The following is a 22,043-nucleotide window of genomic DNA, read 5'->3' on the forward strand; positions in this document are numbered from 1 at the left end:
GTACTGTTTTCTGATATGAACATAATCTGTTTACTTTTTTTATGAATATCAACTGGTAGAAAATGATGGCCAGAGAATACTCAGAAGCGGACTTGAAATTCAGTTTAATCCAATTTAAATCTATATAAAGTACAGGCTGAACAATATTCTTATAAATATTACACTGGAGAACATATGGATATGTACAACTTTGCCATACCTTATACCCAAAGGAGGAATTAAAGAACCTCGTAATGAGGGTGAAAGAGGAGAGTCTGAAGCTGAATATATATATAAAAAACTAAGATCATGGCCACTGGTCCTATCACCTCCTGGCAAATAGAAGGGGAAGATATGGAGGCAGTTACAGATTTTACTTTCTTGGGCTCCGTGATCACTGCAAATGGTGACAGCAGCCACGAAATTAAAAGACACCTGCTTCTTGGGAGGAAAGCAATGACAAACCTCGACAGCATCTTAAAAAGCAGAGACATCACCTTGCCAACAAAAGTACACATAGTCAAAGCTATGGTTTTTCCTGTAGTGATGTATGGAAGTGAGAGCTGGACCATAAAGAAAGCTGGCCGCCAAAGAATTGATGCTTTTGAATTGTGGTGCTGGAGAAAATTCTTGAGAGTCCCCTGGACTGCAAGGAGAGCAAACTTATCCATTCTAAAGGAAATCAACCCTGAGTGCTCACTGGAAGAAAAGATCCTGAAGCTGAGGCTCCAATACTTTGGCCATCTTGTGAGAAGAGAAGACTCCTTGGAAAAGACCCTGATGTTGGGAAACTGTGAAGGCAAGAGAAGGGGACGACAGAGGACGAGATGGTTGGACAGTGTAATCGAAGCAACCAACATGAATTTGACACAACTCCGGGAGGCAGTGTAAGATAGGAGGGCCTGGCGTGCTCTGATCCATGGGGTCACGAAGAGTCAGACACAACTAAACAACAAAATACCCAAAGATATAAGATACTGTATACTGTATATGTATACCTTTCCCCATTCTTCATGAGGTACCTTACACTGGAGAAATATTTCAACATGAAGCTGTGTGAGGTGGAAAAAATGTGATTCACATCTATCAGTCTCAAATAAAGTCCAGTAATCTTCATATTCAAACCACCATCCTAAATGCATTATGCTCATTAGCGTAATTTGCTTTTATATAATTGATAGGACACTATGCTAGGAGTGAAATGTCAGTCACTAGATAGTTTGTCTTGTACTAAGATGGACCACTTTGTTGATCAAGCAACTCTTGGCCCAAAGCCTGTTAGTTGTGTGCACTGGTGTAACACAACTATATTGTACTGGTGCAAATCTCAGCAGCAAATTGATATGTGAGCATAGAAATTTGCTGTTGCACATTTAGTTGCATAACTTGATATGCAACAGCAAATGCTTAAGCTTGCAGCAATTTGCCATCAATATTTACACCAATTGCAATACACCAGTGTAAAAACATAAGAGGATTCCAGCCCCAATATCTGAATTCTATCTTGCTAGAGATGGTTGGATTGTACTTAGGAACCTCTGCATGTGAGAACTGTACTTCATTCTTCTGCAAATGGCTATACTTTTCCTGTATACCTAAGGAAACTGAAAGGTTTCAAGTTAATCACTGTCAAAGTCAAACATCAAATTAAGCAGAAATGTTTTCTTGCATTGTGATTTTACAAAGGGGGGGGGGGAATCCAAAAGCAGATTTTATTTGTGGAAGCAGAAGCCACTGGAATAGTTTTAATTTTACCCTATAATACTTTTTCTACAAAATTAATGTAATTCCATTTGAAGCGATAAAATAAAAACTTATTTAAATGGAATGAAGGGAATTCTATTTCAAGGACCACACCTAAATTAGCTTTTATTAATCTTTCCAATGAGATGTAGTCAAGACATATTTTGGCTTAGGACAGGACAAAGGCAGCCTATGGGCCACCTACAACAGCACAACACTTAAGGCCCCTGTCTACCCACTCCACTCAAATGAAAAGATGTAAAATACTTTGCATCAATTTTTTCTTTACATCCTCTAGGAGCATGGCGGTGATTTTGTCTCACACACCACTCCACCCAGAGCAGTAGTAGGCTGTTACTGGGGAAAAAACTGATTTTTTTTTTTTTAGTGACCCTGTTCAGGGATTAGCCTTCAGTATATCGTGAGGGAACCAATTAGATGTAGAAAGCAATTTTTTTTCCTGCACAAAATGAGATTCCTATTTGTGTATAAGGTTTCCATGCAAGTAAGACACCTGGAAAATCAAGGTTCTGAGTCACATGTAGAACCTCCATATGAGCAGGGGCCTCTTCTCTGCAGACACGTCACTTTCCATGTGTAAAAATCAACAACAAAGGGGTAGGCACTCTACTCAAAGCATGGGAAGCCTATTTGTGAAGGTAAGACCAGAACAGGGCTCAGGGAGAATAAGAGGGGTGAATGGGAGTAGAGGGATAGATGAGTGGGAATGTGCCGTCTCAGGATTTCTTGGATGTGTCTGCCCCTGCTTTGGTTACACTGGAACCCATGACACAGGGTGTGCTATTTTGATTTGAGATACACATTGGCATGGAATAGCATTGCAGAAAGCATAGGCTGAGTTCAGCCAGAAGTGTTCCTTCTGTCCAAGGGGAGCGCCAGGGTCCACTGAAGGGAGAGCAAGGACATGATTTCAACATTCCTCTTTTTTATTTGTCATCTGATTTTATTTATAAGCTAAAACAAAGGGATGAATACCACATAAAATTAAAGAACAGCATACTGCTTAGGGTTGAAAATACCTGTGAGGCCGCAAAAAAAACCACAGAATGGATTTCTTATCACTTGTATTAAGTGATAAGTGAGCCTTGGGCAAGGATCACAACCTTTATTGAAGCTGCTATCTGAGTATGTGCAGATGGATCGTATTGATTCAAGTATCCACTGCTCAGAAGAGCAGAAAACCAGTTTCTGAAAGTTCCTGTTGATTTGCAGTACAAAAATGGAGCCATACATATCACAATTACTATCCTGCTGCCTCTTGGACACATCTACTATCAGCCCAGTAGGAATCATCGCTGGCTGCAGCTGCCAGAGATTCCTTTCCCCAATAGGTCACCATACGTTGTGCTACAGAAGCCAAGAATTACAGAAAGCCACTGAGTCATTTCTCTACCACCACTCTTCCCTCAGGATCACAAAACAAGAGAGTGTTGACTGATGATGAAGATAAGAATTAAGGAGCGCAAGAGGGAGTAAAACCTAATTACGATGATGAAAAAGGATGGTGAAGATGAAGTGGACTTGTCCACGAGAGCTCACATTAAAAAAATTTTCAGTATTTAACGTGCCACATATCTGTTCTTTTTTTTTTTACATTTTATTTCTGTTTTGCTTTTAACTATAATGAACCTTGACCGCAAACTGCTGGGTGGGTGCTTTTTCCATGAAAAGCCTGCACACATTACCTCCTTGTCTGTGCAAAAGCTATGTAGGAGCACTCACTGGTACACAAGCTATTCAGCTTTTGGCACATTTTGTCAGTAACTTATGGCATTTGTGACAATGTAATTAAAGGACTAGTTGGCCACAAGCTGCTAGTTCATCGTAGGAAGAACTCCCACACAGGATTCTCATGTGTTTCGCACCTGCTGAATGGACCCTAAAATGAGCAAGAAAACAGTCCACCAATGACATAGTGACATGTGAAAAAGTCATTCAAGATTGTTGTAATTTTAAAACTAGAGTGCAGAAAAGAGAATCTACACAAATGTTTGTTCATCATACCCATCTTCCCTAGCATTTGACCAGGCAGGACTGTTTTTTATTTTCTTATGCAAAAGCCTTCATTCTGTGAAATCCTGTAAAGGTAAAGGTAAAGGTAAAGGTAAAGGTTCCCCTTGACAATTTTTGTCCAGTCGTGTCCGACTCTAGGGGGCGGCGCTCATCCCGCTCTTCAAGCCATAGAGCCAGCGTTTTGTCCGAAGACAATCTTTCCGTGGTCACATGTCCAGTGTGATTTAGACACGGGACGCTGTTTACCTTCACACCGAGGTGGTCCCTATTTATCTACTCGCATTTGCATGCTTTCGAACCGCTAGGTTGGCGGGAGCTGGGACAAGCGACGGGTGCTCATTCCGTCGCGTGGATTCGATCTTACGACTGCCGGATCTTCTGACCCTGCAGCACAGGCTTCTGCGGTTTAGCCCACAGCACCACCACGTCCCTGTATGAATAATTATATCATGAAGAAATGACAATTTTCCAAAGTGTACAGATGGCTGCATAACAGCTTTGAAGTTTTAATATTTTAGAAACTAGCTATCTCCTCTTTCAATAATATTATTTCCGTAAAGGAATGTGCTTAAGTCTTATTCTTTATTTTTTGCCACCAGTTCTTAATGCTATTCTCTTCAGATATCTGGAGAAACTCTGTCTTTATTACAACAATCTTGGAATCAAATTCCATGCAAGACCAACAAAGGGGGGGGGGATTTGGAAGGTACATTCAAAGTGTAAACTGGGTTTCAGATGTGAAGAACTAGATGCTTCTTTATGTGCTAAATTATGGCGAAAGCAATTAGAAACATTTTACAAATGTGTTGCTTTTAACCAAGATCAAAGCAAAACAAAACCATTACATCCAAAAGCTTGAATTACTCTTGAAAATGCCAACTTGGATCTTCCATGAAATACCCATTTCTAAAATACACGCCTTTTACATTCATGTAATTATATCCAGTATTGTAAAATTAATGAGTATTTTAGCATGAACTCAGATTGCAGCATCTGAGAAATGCTATTTGAAACACACTGATGATTTTGAAAGAAACCTTCCAAAGCAGGAGGTAAGCAAAAGCCATGAGAAGACTTTGCTAATTCTGAAAATATTTTTCATCATCTAAAGAGCTCAATTTCATACCTCACAGAGGGATGAATACAACTGGCATATTATGAAAGGAAGGAGGACAAAAGTATCTTCTTCACAGCTGACTTGCAGGGGATGTATCCAACTGACACTGCATTCAATCAGCACAATAAAGTTGACTAAATCAATACACTTTGAGCAGAGAATTTCTGTTGAAAGGGTCTTATGTTAGCATTCACAGGCATCTGCAAACAGAAGATACTGTATATTCACTGATGATCATTATTCCTTCCTACAATTACACTTTTTTAAAAAAAATGCAGGATTGCTTGAAATCAGATCACAGGTGGCTTAGTTTCATTGAGTCTCAAAGGCCAACAACAGTGTCGGTAGTCAGCAACAAAGAACTCACAAAATCCACAGTTCTAGAACACCTCCTTTCCATTGTTGGCACTTTTAGAGAATATTATCATATGCCAAAACTTGCTTGAAACTGGGCAGAATGTTTTGGTGGAGCAAATTTTCACTTTACACTCACTGACAATTGAAATTGGCAGCATCTCCCCTATCAAAAAAACAAGACAAAGCGAGGAGTTTGCTCTTCTTAACTTTTCCATCACCAATATGTTTTTTTAAATAATTAAAAGCACACTCAATTTAAAAATGAGTGGGGTGGAGAGATATTCCAAGGCACAAGTGATAGTCAAGTCCTACTTAATTGGTCTGTAATCCAGAATGATCAGCATTGTCTACAGTGACCATTCTCAACCTTTTTTGGCTACAGCCATAAACACAAGATGAAAGAAATCCAGGCCAAATCAGGACTGTATAAGTCACATAATGAAACTCATTGTGGGAAGAATTGTTTCCATTGATGTCTCCCTTCAAATGTGCCAGGGGCCCCCAGGGGGCCATATGGCCCCTGTTAAGACTGGTTGGTCTACAGGAAAGAATCTAGCTCTGCTCATCCCTTATCATTTTGCTCACATGACCAGTGACATATCTGAAGGGTCCTCTTCATGTGTAGTTTTTTGCATGAGCAACAATCCAGATTTTCCAAGATGACCTGTGAACAGGAACCTTTTGTCTTCTGCTTCATCTTTGCTAGCTTGTCACCATACCCATATTGATGAGTCCAGATTACAGAACAACAAAACAGTGCTTCAAGGGGATAAAATCACACTGAAGTCAAGTAACAATATTCATATCTGAAAAGTTGCATGGTGCTCCTGCTCTTTATTTAAATGCAGTGACTATAATATTTTGATAGACATTTTTGACTTTAAAGATCCACAACTGTTAACTAAAAATCCATCTTGTATCATTTGTGCCTTTGAAAGTCTCCACAATTAATTAGGATTTCAAGTCCATATGAATTCAGCCAACTAGAAAGAGAGATGAGAATGAACATAGTTTCCCAAATTGTTTTTAGCCTCTGACCCTCTTCCCCCACCCACTTCCCTCCCCAAAACATGATATAAAGTTGAGGCACAAGTGGTTAAGGGTGAGATTGGACATGATCTGATCTAGCAGCTTCTTGTACAGGTATGCTTCCAGGTGGTAGAGGTTGACTTTCTCCTGCAGGGTGATTCTGAGCATCTGCAACTGGTTGTGCCCCAGCTGTAAAAGAAAAGAAAAGAATTTTAAAAATGGTTGTTGTGGGTTTTTTGGGCTCTTTGGCCATGTTCTGAAGGTTGTTCTTCCTAACGTTTCTCCTGTCTCTGTGGCCTGCATCTTCAGAGGACTGGAGTCAGAACTCTGTCTGTGCTCTAGTGCAGTTTGTTTGGATAGTTGAGTATTTAAAGTTGTGGGATCAGCTTTTGTCCTTTTCAGGAGATGGGTGATTGTAGTGATCAGCGTGTTTTCTGTTGTGGGTGCATTGCTGTGATAAGAGGGAGAGATTATCTGTCACTGCGATTGATGGATGTTGTTAGCTGGTCTTTTGTGTGCAGTGATCACTAGTCCTTGTAGCTAGGTAGAATTTGTTGACCTTTTGCAGGCTGTACCTTTTGTGTCAAGCCACAGGTCCTCCTTAAATAGGAGGCCCACCATGACTGCACCTGCTTGGTCAAGGGTGTCTCCCACAGAGTCATTGTCCCTGCCCCAATCTATGGGTGAATTGCCTATAGGGAAAGTCAACGCCTACCAGGCTGAGGTGGGGAGTCCACCAGCTGGGCCAGGGGAACCCTTCACTGCTCCCACACTTACTCACTTGCAGCTCAGATTATTTTATTGATTCATACAGATCAGATCATACTTGTATTGTATACTTTTAAAACATCTCTATGGGATTACTCTTGCAAAATGTTTTGAAACTGAAGTTGGTAAAAATACCCTGCCATTTAGTTTTCAGTGTGTAATTATAAATGATATTACTCTGATCCTATTGCAAAAGCACTGGTTTCCAATTGCAGCAGAGTTTTATTTTATGGAAATTGTTTTGTTTGTCTCACCTACACCCACATACCTTGCTACTGTTGTTTTATTGTAACTTTTAAGAGAGGTATTTAGTGTATATATAAAAACAGATCCTCATTTTTATTCTTAACCACTGCAGAGTTTCTCTTTCAAACTGCTTGACAATTAAAGCAAACAGGAAGAAATCAGTCTCAGGCTTCCTGCCATCCAACCTTTCCCATTTCAATCTAAAGGGTTATCAAATTCTCTGTTTTCATTTGCAGAAAGCGTCTAGTGCCAAACTGGCTAACCAGCTCTCTATGATGCTACAGGCATGAATATTTTTCCACATGAGTAATAAACACAATCATTAACAACGAGCTTAATCATTAACAATAATAATGCAAGTGTCCTATGACAGTCTCTCATCTAGTACAAATGCAGCTCATTGGTGGAATAGCAGTTTACAGCTACGTGTGGAGCATATCTCACACACAGCCCAACAGCCTTCCCTGAAGTTAATCAGGGGCAAGGTTATTTGTGAAGTATGTGAAATCAAATGGATATCTGTCTATAGGAATCAGCTCTCCTCTGCCAGCTGAAATAAAAATACAGCTGCTTCTTGAAGAATACCCTAGTGTAAATAAAGAACAATGCCTGCTTGTTCTAGAATGGAAATGTGGAAAAGAAAATGAACCATCCTACCCTCGCCAGTACAGAGGCATTGACTGGCTAAGTGCAGTGCTGTGCCCAGGCTCTATATCTATCCTAGCACATATCTGTGGGGTGAACTACTGTACATTGTTAGTCTCCACATGGACAAATTTTGTTTTTAGTTTTAGTATTTGTTTGGGACTTTCTGAAAGGATTGGACAAAAACTGAAGTAGTCAAATTTATGATACTAAAGTACCACTACTGAAAGCCACCATACAAGAAAAAACCATTTCAGCATATGAAAAGCTCATTTTTCACTAAAATTCAGGTTCCTTGCCCTCTAGGAAAATACGACAAAATCTGAAGGAAGTATGTTATGTTTCAATTCAGTTGTCAGAAGGCAAAGACAAGATTCTTGAGAACAAGAAGCTGTGGAGAATACTAGAATCCCAGCACCATAATCCCTGGAATCCCTAACTGGCTCTCTCTCTCAGTGGTGATTCCAAGCCTTCTGCTAGATCCACCTGGAAGCTGGGCAGGAACCATTGGGAGCACTTGAAGAAAAAACTCCCCCATCTCAGGGCAGGTCCAGAGTAGCTGATCTACTTGGTTATTTCAAAATATCCAACACCAAATGACAAAGTCCACACTGTCCAAACTTCTCTTTAGATGCATGAGGCCCTGATAAAATAAAGGCAGTTACTTTTCAGGAGAAAAGCATCCCTGATCACAGATAGCTGGTAAGCTGTAGAATAGGCATGGGAACTGCGTGGTTCTCAGGACACATGGCTACCCAGGCTGTATTTGCAGCCTCCAGAGTCCTGAAAATGTCATTTTCTTTTTTTTTCAAAATATGAGGAAATTAAGCCTACTAGACTGTGAGTGTCATTATTATTTCCCATTTGTCTGACTCCAAACATTCTCTTTTCTGGAGATGGGAAAGATGATTCCCGGGCTCTAGAATTTGCCTGTTGCAGAGGGTTTGCAAAAGAGAACACAGTAAGCATTTTGTTTGCTTTTTGTTATTGTTTTGTTTTTGGCTAAGTATCTTCATTTGAGGGAATTCTGGGAACAATTTGCTTACGTGGCTGGAATTTCAATTCTCCGCCTGGTCCTGAGGGAGGATGCCCTTGCTGTAATTTCTTCTTTTCCATTTGCTGAACGGCCTGTTCGACAGTGAAAAATGTATATAAAATGAGCTGGAAACTATAAAAACCAAGCCATATAAGAATTCAATATAATTAAATTCTACCTGTCAATGGGAATATAAACATAATTCTGCCATTTTACAATTGTAGCTGCAGCAGCTTAGGGCACAATCATTTGGGAGAGCAAGAAAATAAATCAGGGACGGGCATCCTGTGCCTCTTGGATCATTTCTAGGGTCCCAGGCACTACAGTGGTGCCCCACATAGTGATGATAATCCGTGCAGAAAAAATCGCTGCAAAGCGATTTCGTCGCTATGCGGGTTTAAAAAGCCCCTTCAATGTGTTCCTATGACCTTCAAGCTCACCTTTAAGTGAAAATCCTCCATACGGCTGCCATTTTCGCTGCCCAGTAAGCGAGGAATCTGGGCGAAAACACAGCAGGCGGCCATTTTTTTACCCAGCGGCCATTTTGGAACAGCCAATCAGCTGTTGGGAAATCATCGCTATGCGATGATTGGTATGCGAAACAGGGTGCCAATCATCACAAAGCGATTTTTCCCTATCTAAATCATCGCAATGCGATTGCAAAAAAATTGTCGCTATACAGATTCGTCATTGAATGGGGCGCCCGTTAAGCGAGGCACCACTGTACTGGGGACCTCCAGCACTTTAATGCTGCTTAACTACTTTTTAAAAAATCTCAGAGATTCCTGGGTCCTCTAGATGGCATGTGGACATGTTTTCCATATTTTGATGGATCTCAAGTATAGCCCATTAAAAAATACTTCTTTTAAAAAAATGGTAGGGGCACTAGAGTTCATAAGGGGACTTTGTTTGTTAGAAAAATGTTTTTATTTAAACACTTTTTTCATTTAATTAAAATCAACCACAGCAACTTTTAAAGTAGATAATCACTGCCTTAAAATGTATTTTTAAAAAGAGTAAAACAGATACAGAAATAAGTCTCTTTGGCTATCCATCTCGCAAGTTTAGCCACCACCCCCTCCCCCGGGCTTCTGGCTGGCAGGCTGCCAGTAAATCTGAAAAGTAGCTTTGACCTCCCCCCAAAATAAATGAGGCTTTTTCTTATATAATTCACAATGACGCAAGGCTACTGAGGAAGACCAATGAACTGGGCAAGGAAGAATCCTGCATTTTTAAATAAACTTTGTTTTGAATCCATTGAGTCTATTCTTCTTCTCTAGGATAAGCTACGCTCAAGACAGCAAGGTGAAGCTGCCTCATCCTGAGCAGTTTTGTTACGCTAGCTAGCAGCAGCTCTCTAAGTTTAGATAAGGGTCTCTTCAAATCAAACTGTCCAAGATCCTTTCAGCTGGTAAAGCCAGGAGCAGAATCTTCTGTATGCATGCAAACAAGCAAACAAACAGATTTTGCTCCTTCAGTATAATAAGATGTTTGGTGCTTCTCAGCAGAGACTGAGCCAAAACTTTGCAAACAATGTTTACTTTCACAACAACTGGAATGATTGTTTTCCTTACTAAAAATACAATGAATTAGTTTAAAGTCTTAGGAGACTGAGCGACTATTCTAGCAGCACCTGCTCAAGTTCTTGTCTCTGGGCCTGAAGGTGGTCTTGTTGCCTCTGGAGTTCTTCTTTCTTTTTCTGAAGTTCTAATGCTTGCTTTTGCAATTCATCTTCTTGCTGGGAAATATGACTTTCAAATTCCTTCAGATCCTCTTCAGTGAAGACTTGCTGTTGATCCAGGGTCTTAAGAAAAAGAAGAACAATTATAAACTCCTCAGAAAAGTAAGTCTCAGTGAACAAGTATGTCAACTAATGAATAGACTCTCCTATCCAAACACCTGTATAAGATGCAGTATGCTTAATGACAACATGAAGGATGAATACAATGAAGCCTTGTTTTAGGAGAAGCAACGTAGTGCCCTCTGGGTATTTATGAATGCATTATCCCCAGCTCATTCCCATTCAATGGTCAGGAATTCTGGGGGGCTACCATTTAGAAGGTTTGGAGAGCACCACATTGTGTAATCCTCTTTTAATGAATGTGCATAAATCCTGCTAAATCCTCACCTGAAGGCAGAGCTGGATTTGTGAATATCACCCCACTATGGCCACTAAGCTCCTGTTCTTGCTTTCTGTGCACGTACAATGCATTTATCTAGATAGCAACTTAAAAAATAAAGCTGCAGTCACCCTCCATGTTGGACTGATGAAGAACATCTCCAGTCTACAACATTATAGAGCAAGCTCTAGCTTTACATCTCAAGCAGATTCAGCAAAAAACACTATCTTGAGCATCCACAATGCTTCTAAACAGATAACTGACATGATCAGATCTCATAGCAGTGATTTCTTCAATTGTAGACAGAGGCAGCATATTAAGAACGTTCAGTGTTCCCCTCTTGCTATTTCTGCCTACACAGGCTTGAGTCCAGGAACTCACAGATACTTCCTTCTGAATGTGGATCATATTTGTTCTAAAAGGACAGTTACTGAAAGAAGTGGTGCCCTCTGCTTCATGCTGCTTGAGTCCTCTCTTCCCATAATCACTTGCACATAGTCAAGTGAAAAAAACATATTTTGTGGCAGAGATGCTCCTTCCACACTAAGATGTTATTATAAGATCATCCAGGTACATAACATAGCATTACAGCATTTTTTGTTCTCAATTACAATCAGGATTCCTTTTTAAAAGAAAAAAGAAAGCACGGTTATTCTTTCTTACTTGCAATTCAAGTTCAAAGAAATATGCAACCCAACTGTCGGGGCTAATGCTACTTCAAGTATCTGTGTAAAAGTAAGATTGTCCTAAGATTGCACAGTGTTTTTGTAGTCACTGTTCAGATTTTATTTTGCTGAAATCACAAATAATGACACAAAGATAAACACAACAAAGGAAGTGAAGAGAGAACACAAATTTTAAGAGGCTACACATTGGTTTGGTGAGACTGATGGTTGCAATATGTTGTTTCTAAAAATGTAGCAGTTACCTCCCAGCTATCTGGCTCCAGAAATTCTCTTTTTTCTGTAGCTCTCAGGAACTCCTCCAAAGTCACTAATCGGTCCTTGTTGATGTCAACCTTTTAAGAGACAAAAGCACACATTTTAAGTACTTAAACCTGCATTTATTTTTAATTATTAATTATTTTTAAGTACCAAAAACCCTGACTGTAAACATGATCTATGCTTTCTCGAAGGCTTTCACAGCTGGGAACTGATGGTGGTTGTGGGTTTTTCGGGCTCTCAGGCCAGGTTCTGAAGGTTGTTCTTCCTAACGTTTCGCCAGTCTTTGTGGCCGGCATCTTCAGAGGACTGGAGTCAGAACTCTGTGCTCTGGCTGATCTATGCTATTTAGCTGTATTCTTCCTTTGTGGCTTGGGCTCTCTTCCACTTCCTACGTGTTTCCATTTTTTATTTTCAGATCCTCTCTGAGCTTTCTGTGAAGCCACGTTATTCTTTTCTGCTGTCTTCAACCTTTTTGTTGTTGTTGTTGTTAGAAATGTTTGTAGTAATGCCTTTAGAATTACTTTTTTCAAAAAACCCCACTCATCTTGTACTCCTTTCCCTGTTAGAGTATCCTGTCATAGGATCTCACTTATCACTGTTCTGACTTTCTTAAAATTGGCTTTCCTAAAATCCAGCATATACATGTTGTTACACTTTGCTTTTCCTTTGAAATCAGGAACTCCAGTAGAACATGGTCACTCCCCACACGCCTGGCCTAGTTCCCCTTACAGCCACAACTGTGAGTATCACAATACTTAATAAAGACCAGAACTGTTTAGAAGACCAGTTTGATGAGACACATTTTCACACCTTTACTAAAAGCAGCCAGTGGGAACTGATTACTATATATTCCAAAGCATGTACAATTCAAAATCTGTATTTCTCTAGGTGCTGGTGGAAGTGAAGCTCCCCAAGTGTTTTTAGACTATGACTCTTAGGTAACCAACAAGCCAACAGTGATGGACATGCGGTCCAGTGGTATCTGGAGGCCTGCACTTCTGTTACCTCTATAATGAAGTGAATAATTACATATACTGTATGTGTCCAGTGTGAGTTGAATGGAACACATTCACAGCTCTTTAGATCTCACCAACTCCCTGTTCCAACAGCAGCATAAAGGGATCACTATATTGATTTTTTTTAAGTCCTGCTCTCCCTTTTTTATTTCAGTCTGCATACTGCAGAGTATCTGTGAACCTGATATACCTTTCATCCCACTTTCCCTCTCAAGTCCAGAAGATGCATAACTTGACAAAGTAGATGGGGAAACCCAGATGGGGTACAAGAGGAAAGCAGCAGTTTCCCATTGCTTGCAGATAGCCCACCAGACTGCTTGTGAGTGCAGCAGAAGACAGAAGAACAGCATTCACTCCCAAGTTATGGGCTAGATCATGCTATACCTTGCAAGCAAGTGTTGGGTGAAATTCTTAGCAACTGGAAAAAACCCACTGTGTGAACTGGCCATATGTGATATTGGATCACCTACTGTAACAGCAGAATTTTGTCCAAAATCATTTTTAGAATAGTAGGATTTGCAGCTCACCTCTTTCATGACATGTTCTCTCATTCGTAGCCTCTCTTCTTCCATTTCTACCATATCATCCTCTTCATTTTTGGGATCATATACTTTCTCTAGCTAAAATAAGAGTTATGAGTAAGCACTAAAACAAAGGAATATATTCATTTGGAACAGTTTATGCATAAGCATTAGTACTCAGTTATAGAATATCACAAGTATTTTAGCTTTTATTATCATACCACAGAATAATAAATTACTGTTTTTTAGGCACAAATGTCACACATCTGCATCTTAGAATCCATGATTTCTTCTTCTAGTTCATAAACTGATTGAAATTCTAGGGCTCATCTGACAGGTTTTAGAACATCAGTCTTTGTGTTTCAAACTTCCTAAAAAATTTAGACACACTCTGTTGAGCAACCCATATACCTATGAAACCTTACAAACCCTCGAGAGCAGTGTTTCCAATCCTTGGGTCCCTAGATGTTTTTGGACTGCAACTTCCAAAAATCATGATCAGTGCAGCTAGTGCTGAAGGCTTCTGGGAGTTTTAATCCAAGGACATCTGAGGACCCAAGGTTGAAACTATTTATCTACAGCCAGAAACACCCCATTTTTCTGTGGAACCTATGCTTTTCTTTGGAAAATTCGTATGCCTAGACCCTAAACACAACACCTACTACATAGCTAATCTCAACCTGATCAACAGCCAATGTAGAGATTAAGATAAATTCTTGGCAATATCTTTGGATGCATATTATTCCAGGATCAAACTGCAATCTGTGAACTGTACCCACAACCTTCACTAACTTTTTTGTTCTATCCTATTGCATATCCAAATTGATTCTCTGGATACTAGTAAATGCTATTTCTCTTTCCTTGCCAGTAAATCTATCTCCTTTACAGGGTGTCTATGTGCATATGCGCACATACAAATCACGCAGCGAAGCATCTGATACAAATCCCAGAGTCTAATTGCTTGGGTCCATTGCTACCGTTTGTGTGTGTAAGCAAAAGCTCAAGTAGTAGTGATGGTTCCCTAGACCCAATCAGTATATTTTTGCTTCCCTAGACCCAATCAGTATATAGGTCTGTTGTCTGGGTTCTTTTTCATGACATTTGGGACTTTGATCCTTGACAAGAATTGCTGGGATGGGGGGCCAGGCTAATCCCACACCTAACCCAGTGACCTGATCAAGATCACTGTAACGCAGTGGTGGTGAACCTTTTTTGGGCTCACGTGCCCAAACTGGGGAAAAAACCCAAAAACAGTGGGCAGTGTGCCACCGCTGCAACAGCAGCGGTGGGGGACCAGGAGAACCCAAAACCAGAAGTGCGGGCCGGGAACCAGAAGTGGTGGCAGAAGGGGGAATCCTGGCACAGAGGTGCCTCAAGGCCCCTCAGCTGCCAACATCAGTTGCTCCGGATCTGGCTGCCGAAGCACCAGCACCAGCTGCAGCCGCCTCCTAAGGTTTGGCTGTGCGGGGGGGGGGGGGGGAGTAGCGATCTGGCAACCTATGGCTCGCGTGCCAGGAGAAAGGGCTCCGCGTGCCAGCTGTGCCACACATGCCATAGGTTCGCCATTGCTGCTATAACAGGTAATAAGTTGAAGACTGCTCTCACCATAGCAGTCCTGATAGGATTGTTTGGAAGGATCTAAATCCCCATCCACTCTATTGCCCCATTTACCAATTATGCACATGTCTCCACCCTCTCCCATGTTTTTCCTTGCTCCAAAGTATACTGCCTTTGCTTGGGTGATATAGACAACCTTATACATATTTCACTTGGAGTGCCATTTTGCTGGGACAGAAAAATAGTATGATTGTTTTTCCATAGAGGTAAAAAATAATGAAAAAGTTCCAGTGCAATGAATATACTCATTGGCTTAGGACACCGAAGCCCCAAGCCAGAAGCCCACACCCAGGTCAGCTCAGCACGTCATACACGTCTGGAATGGTTTGAAATATTCTAAGGACATATACCTACCTCTTTTGTAAACAATGCTTCTAACTCCTGCTCATCCAGAAAACCATCATTGTTGACATCTATAAGAGATGGTGTGCATATAAATGCAGGTCAGAGAAAAAAATAGCATACTCCAATACAACAGGTCTAATTAACAGACTGTCCACACTTTTAACTTCTTTTTCTAACAAATAGAATATTAGATAAGGCATGGAATGGATTTGTTTCTCAGTTTAACAATGGGTTAGATTTTTGTCTGATCATATTTTCAAACTGAGTTTAAAAAAAAAAACAACCAGCAAATAGTTTTTAAATTTTGCTCTCCAAGTTGTCACTCTCTTGTGACAACTTTGTAGGTTAGAAAAATACTTAAAATAAAATATTAATGAATAATATTTGAATAAAAATCAAAACTCATACTAGGAGGTATCTGATTTAGGAAAATGGGTCAAAAGAGGCTTAACAGAGACATTTGTCTATTTATCTTTCTCTTATGCATAAGAATCCATAATACCAGTGATACATAAACTTTATATGACAATGTTTTCAGAAAGTAGATCAAAGCAGGTGGCCAAACTGAATAGCAAAAATGGCTATTATTTTCCAAAGCATCCTCATGTAATTGATTCCAACTTTAAAAGTGGATTTACAAGAGAAGCAATGTACAGTATACATTTATAGCTTTTTTTTTTACTTTTCTTCATTTTCCATTCCTATTGTGACCATTCCTGACAAACTGTTTAGATTGCACATTGTTGATTAGCCACATCAAAAAACAGAGTTTTAAACATGATTTCCATAGCAAGAGACAGAGATACATATTTTGGGAAAGGCAGCAGTTACATGTTACTTCCAAAACCTCTACTGATTGTTAAGACACCTGAAATTGCAATGTCTGCATATGGCATCTTGCTACTAGATAAGATAGGTAACACTTTACTTATAGTTTCTCCCATATAAAAGGGAATGCCACAACAAATCTGTTAGTCTTTACAGTGCCAGAAGACTACTGACATATGACTACTTCTACTCCTTGGTAGAAGTAATGCAAGAATATTACTCCAGCTTGTTATTCTTTAATAGCAGATTTTCTGTGTCTTACCATGTAACTTGAAAAATGTCTTTGGATCAAAGTCGTTTGGGTCCAGCCCATCTGCCTCCTCCCATACCTCTTTCAACTGGTCTTTGCTTCCCTGCAAATTGATCGCAAACAACAAGTGTGGAAATGATTACACAGATATTTCTTGAGACTGCATTCTGCTAAAGCCATATTACCTGTATAAGAACAGCTTCAAAATCTGGTCAATCATTTTCCACATACTAACAAGCACAAGGCACCAGGTCTGTGAGTGGAGGTCGCACTGAACTAGAGGAGAAGATATTTTTCCTTTCGCTTTGCACCTGCCAAAGATGCCCTCTGGAGAGTGAGGTGGATCATTTGGAACAATATGGGTGGTGGCTTGGGGGAAGTGGGGGTGGGGCAGTGAAAATTACATACTCTGTTCCAGTGGTCCCCAACCTTGGGCCTCCAGATGTTCTTGGACTTCAACTCCCAGAAATCCTGACCAGCAGAGGTGGTGGTGAAGACTTCTGGGAGTTGTAGTACAAGAACATCTGGAGGCCCAAGGTTGGGGACCACTGCTCTATTCCACAGAAGCCTCCATTGTGTCTTAGAGGGAGCCCTTCCATTTATACAGCGACAATTCTAGAGCCAATCCATATTTTTAAAACCCTAAAGCCACTGAAATGAAAGGCAATCCATTAGCGCCAGCCTCTTCAATGTTAATGTTGTCTTACATTCACCAAAACAAAGTGAATTCAAGAGTTAGGTCAGTTTTAAGTATATAATCATGCTATTCTTTATTCTTCATTTAAAATATTCATGAACATTGATTCTCCTTATGGCATAAATACAAACTGCTTACAGGATGATTAACTTTTGGGTGATTGCTATGCTTCTTTTTCATTTCCTCAAATTTGGATTCCTCTTGGTGTCGCTTTTCTTCATCCAATGTTTTTAAATATTCTCTTCTTTCATGTTCTTTCATCATTTCATATTTCTTAAACTCCTCATGACGGGCCTTGTCATAGTTTTCTAAGTCACTAGTGGCCTAGAGATAAAAAAGAAAAATAAGAACATGGTAGTTTTTGCACAGAGGCATACGGCCACGCCACATATTACTGTAGGAAGGTTAATGCCTGTCTCAGGGAAGACCATACTGCTACATAGTCCATTTTGAGAAATCTTTGCACAAATATATTCAAAGAGATGAGAAAGATAGTAGAAAAATGTTACCAGTTTAACTGTTACTGAGCTCAATATCAGTTTGTGTTAACAGTACACTAACACACACACAAAAAAGGGGGGGAAGCCATCATGGCACCTTAAAGGCTAACTGCTATATTTTAGTGTAAGCTTTCATGGAACATAGCCACTTCATCACACATAAGAGTCAGAATACAGAGACTACATAGAATAATAATGGAAATAAATTGGACATCAAAAATTGAAATACACAGAAATCTATTTCAAATCACTTCAATCTACCGGGACACTCTTCACAAGATAGAAAGCTGCTATTCTGGAGAAGAAATATTACACAACAAGAATCCAGAGGGAAACAGCTGAGATAAACATATACACATGCCGGACACTCATCTCAATGGACTAAATATCAATCAAGATTTCTTTAGCCATTACCAAATGTGATAATTATGCTGTTATCTACTGTTATTTGCCTTCCCAACTAATGAGACCCAACTTTTTAGAACAAGTCTCAAAAGGAAAGTCTGTCATTTCCCACATGACCACATGTTTTAAATGCTGCTGTTTCCTTTAATCACTGTTGTTATTTGCAATCATTGCTACAGAACCAAGTCTCAAAAGAACTGAATAGTGAACAGGGATTCTAAATCATTGCTACATGTGAAATGCAACCAAATATCATTGTGCCTTTAACTTAGAGCTTTGCATGAATGTTCTACCATATAATCTCTGTATTATGACTCTTATGTAGGATATGTTCCACAAAAGCTTAGATTAAAATATTATACTGTACTTAATCTTTAAAGTGCCACAACTACTTTTTTGTTTTGTTTTGTGTTTCTTCTTGAAATACTTGCAGAAACTAACATGGCTACAACTTCAGAAATGCACTAACAGCTTTCTAACCATTAACCCTTTTCTACTAGATTTCTGTCTCTGAATATTCACGGATAAAATGGATACAGGATATAAATTATAGCTGTAATTCTTGCATTTTCTGTTCTAAAATTATAGCACCCAGATTCGTAATGCTGATTGTAGCAGTCTGGGAGGCCCTTGTACAATAATCAACTACTGGGTACTGTAGCCTCATCAAATATAGCTCAGTGGTTTAGGCATCTGACCGCAGAGCCAAAGGTTGATTCCCCACTGTGCCTTCTTGACAAAAGCTGAACTCAGTGATCCATAGGGTCTCTTCTAGCTTTACAGTTCCAAGATGATGATGCCAATCTTCAAAACTTAGAAATGTTAACCAATACTGTATCCCAAAGTCACAGAAATGCCAAAAGTTCCTTCAATCTCATTTCCACCCAAATCTGATCACTGTTTTTATGCAAACACAGAGAGCTATTCTGTCCAACATTTTATTTTTTAAAGTAATAGTTATCCCTATGCCTTATGGGCTCCTGGCAAGGCTGGCAACCTTCAGTGCCTGCCCATTTTCTAGAGCTGCCCAAACAGAGTCTGATCTCTGGCGGGTGCTATACTGTGCCAGAGGCTAAAAACCTTTTCTTCGAAATGAGTGTTCATGTTCCATATACAGTACTTACTCAGCCAAACCATAACACACTTTCACAAAACCAGATATACCATCTGAAATTACAATAGTACATACCACTTTCAACACAGCAATCTAAAGCTTACAACCCCACTGTGTTACAGAGAGGAGTTACAGCTAAGTTACATCTAGCAACAACAATAAACTGATTCAGAAGATGTATTCCTACTTAGATTATATCACAGCAGAATACACATATCTGAACACAATCATAGATACATAACTAGATATATATGTTGTGGATACACACCTACAATGGCTGTATCTTTTAATTCCCTTTTCTGAAAAATGATTACAACTGCTGAGTTACTATAAACTGAGAGCATTTTAGGGATTTCAGCAGCCTTTACATCCCATCTTTGTAACATCAAAAGTACTGCTTTGCAGCAAAGACCCAGCAGGCAAGAGTCCAAGCATGATCGGTGTTGCCACAATCACATTAATAACGATGCCTGCTTCTATTTGCTGTGGCTTGCAACTTCCCTGAAATATAGCCATATTTCTGCAGATCTCTCTTCAGATTTTATTGTTATAAAATCTTTGGGTCTTCCCTGGCCATTTCTTTGCTTTTACTGTTAGCTCTACAGATCAGGTTTGCACCAACAATGTTCCATGGTGTTCTTTATTTTTTAAGCTGTGCCTTCTGCTACTTTGTGCCCCCAAGCCTGCCTCTTTCCTTCTATGCTTTTGCACAAAAAGGCTTCCCTCTTTATACATTGGCTTCACTACTGTAATTTAAAGTTGGTTTCTGAATGCTTCTTCATTCTGTTCCTTACTATTATTCTTTCCCTAAAACAAAACTCAGTACCATTTCCTTAGTCACCCACAGTGTGCAGCAGTGTGCTAAAAATCCTCCAGCAAACATTTCATTTGGCAATATAATCACTAGGAGGAGCTAAGAACTTGTAGAACAAGAGGAAAATACCAGTACAGTACAGTATATCTTTAAGAACAGTAGCATCTTCTGAAGTAACTTATTTGCTGTCCTCTATACACTCTAAAATGGAATATACATCCTAGGTATAAAATATGGATGTCTATTTTCAAGTTTTTAAATTCAGGATAAAGGCCCATTTAACATCTTTCCTATCTGTAATAAGCCAGCATGACCTGTGATTTTTAAAGTGGCCCAGTGGGCCAGATAGGCGGGGTATAAATCAAATAAATAAATAAATAATAAAGAAAGTCATTAAACATTAATTGGCAGATTAATTAACTAATGCTTTGCCAAGGTAAATTTTAAGCAAGTGCATCAATTTGAACAGACAAATGGATGGATGTCCTATCTTCCTAACACTGAGTTGCATCTTTTTTGTGTGGCTGATATGTATCTCAAAAGATGCCTATCAGTTTAAATGTAACCACACAACTGATTAAAAGGGAAATGATTAATCAAATAAATTATTACATTCTTTGACATCACACACATACACAGAAACAAAGATGTCAGGGGGGGAAATATCTACAAACAGCAAGTTGGCATACTAATGAGAACTCAGCAAGAGAACTCAGTTTAAAGGTCCTGGAAAAACTTAACGCTGCTGGTATTGGCATGGGTATGGATGCCACATGAGGCACCAAAGAGAAAAATGAACAGACTGTTTTTCAAATGCACAAGAATGTCTCCTGTGGCACACTATTATATTACAGAGCCAAATGGGATTCTCAGACTATGACTCTTGAGGTCAGTATGAACCTTATTCAGAAAGGAAACAGGAAGAGAGAGAGAGAGAGAGAGAGAAATGAGTTTCACTGTAGAAAAATACAGTAAAAGGAGCAAACAAGCATCTGTAAAAGTATTTGCTCAACACTTACTGCTCTGATTAGCATGTCTAAATCTTTAGCTTCAAAAGTATGGGGGTTGTTGTGGTTCAGATGCTCAAACTGTTTGAGAAGAGCTTGATGATCAATGCCAGAATCTAAAAACAACCCACACAAAAACAGAACTGTTGGAACTAGATTTATTAAGAAATGCAATATATAAAGCACCACATGGAAGTCAAAGCATCATTTTAAAACACAAAGCATATCTAGAGCCCACAGTGCTAGGGATGCTTCAAGGATACCATTTATGTGAGGTGAAAAGAACCCTGGGACTTAGTCAGGCTCAGTGGCTGAAATGTTTAGAGAGAAGGCCAGGCCAAGACATGGTTTTGTTCTCTACCTGGACAGCCCAATGGCACCATCCTAAATATGTGTACAAAATCTGACTGGACTGCCACTTGAACTTCTCTTAATCCTCGGTGATGGGACTTTGATCACACCTGAAGGCAGCCTAGAGGAGTTATAACACATAACAGTATCTTCTAACTCTTCACTGCCAATCTTCTTGCTTCACTATTCCTCACGCCCTACTCTGGTTGGCATGCCTTTTATGTAGCATTTGACCAAGCAACCAATCTAGAAGATAATGAGCTTTTGCCATGCCAGTGACATGGCAGGCTGCCCCTCTCCCTGCTCATTCCTCAGAGGATCTTCCTAACAATACTGTCTAAAAATAGGTGGGCAAAGCATGATCATCCTGACATTGTTGGACTGCAAGATGCAGCCTTCCTCCAGCTATACTGACTAAGGCCAATAGGAGTTGTAGCGTAAACCACTTTGCCCACCCCACTCTAGACAATGTTGGGAGATGACCAGATGAGAAACTACTCATCTCAACTCCATATGGAGCTTCACAGCTATCAGCCTTCCATCTCAGAAGGAAAGGGATA

At 39.7% G+C, this 22,043-nt stretch overlaps 1 protein-coding gene across 1 annotated transcript in view; it reads right to left on the reverse strand.

Moving 5' to 3' along the window:
- Positions 1-4,232: 4,232 nt before the first annotated feature.
- Positions 4,233-22,043, reverse strand: part of NUCB2 (nucleobindin 2) — a 36,592-nt gene continuing 18,781 nt past the window's right edge. The window contains exons 5-13 of the mRNA XM_020802946.3: positions 21,145-21,248; positions 17,431-17,616; positions 16,608-16,698; positions 15,527-15,585; positions 13,562-13,654; positions 12,003-12,092; positions 10,588-10,758; positions 8,965-9,046; positions 4,233-6,448 (exon numbers count right to left, since the gene is read on the reverse strand). Of these exons, the coding sequence (XP_020658605.2) occupies positions 6,327-6,448; positions 8,965-9,046; positions 10,588-10,758; positions 12,003-12,092; positions 13,562-13,654; positions 15,527-15,585; positions 16,608-16,698; positions 17,431-17,616; positions 21,145-21,248 (998 nt within the window). The 3' untranslated portion in view covers positions 4,233-6,326. The remainder of the gene's footprint in view (positions 6,449-8,964; positions 9,047-10,587; positions 10,759-12,002; positions 12,093-13,561; positions 13,655-15,526; positions 15,586-16,607; positions 16,699-17,430; positions 17,617-21,144; positions 21,249-22,043) is intronic.

Source organism: Pogona vitticeps, chromosome 1 (assembly GCF_051106095.1).
Source record: "Pogona vitticeps strain Pit_001003342236 chromosome 1, PviZW2.1, whole genome shotgun sequence".
Lineage (NCBI taxonomy): Eukaryota > Metazoa > Chordata > Lepidosauria > Squamata > Agamidae > Pogona > Pogona vitticeps.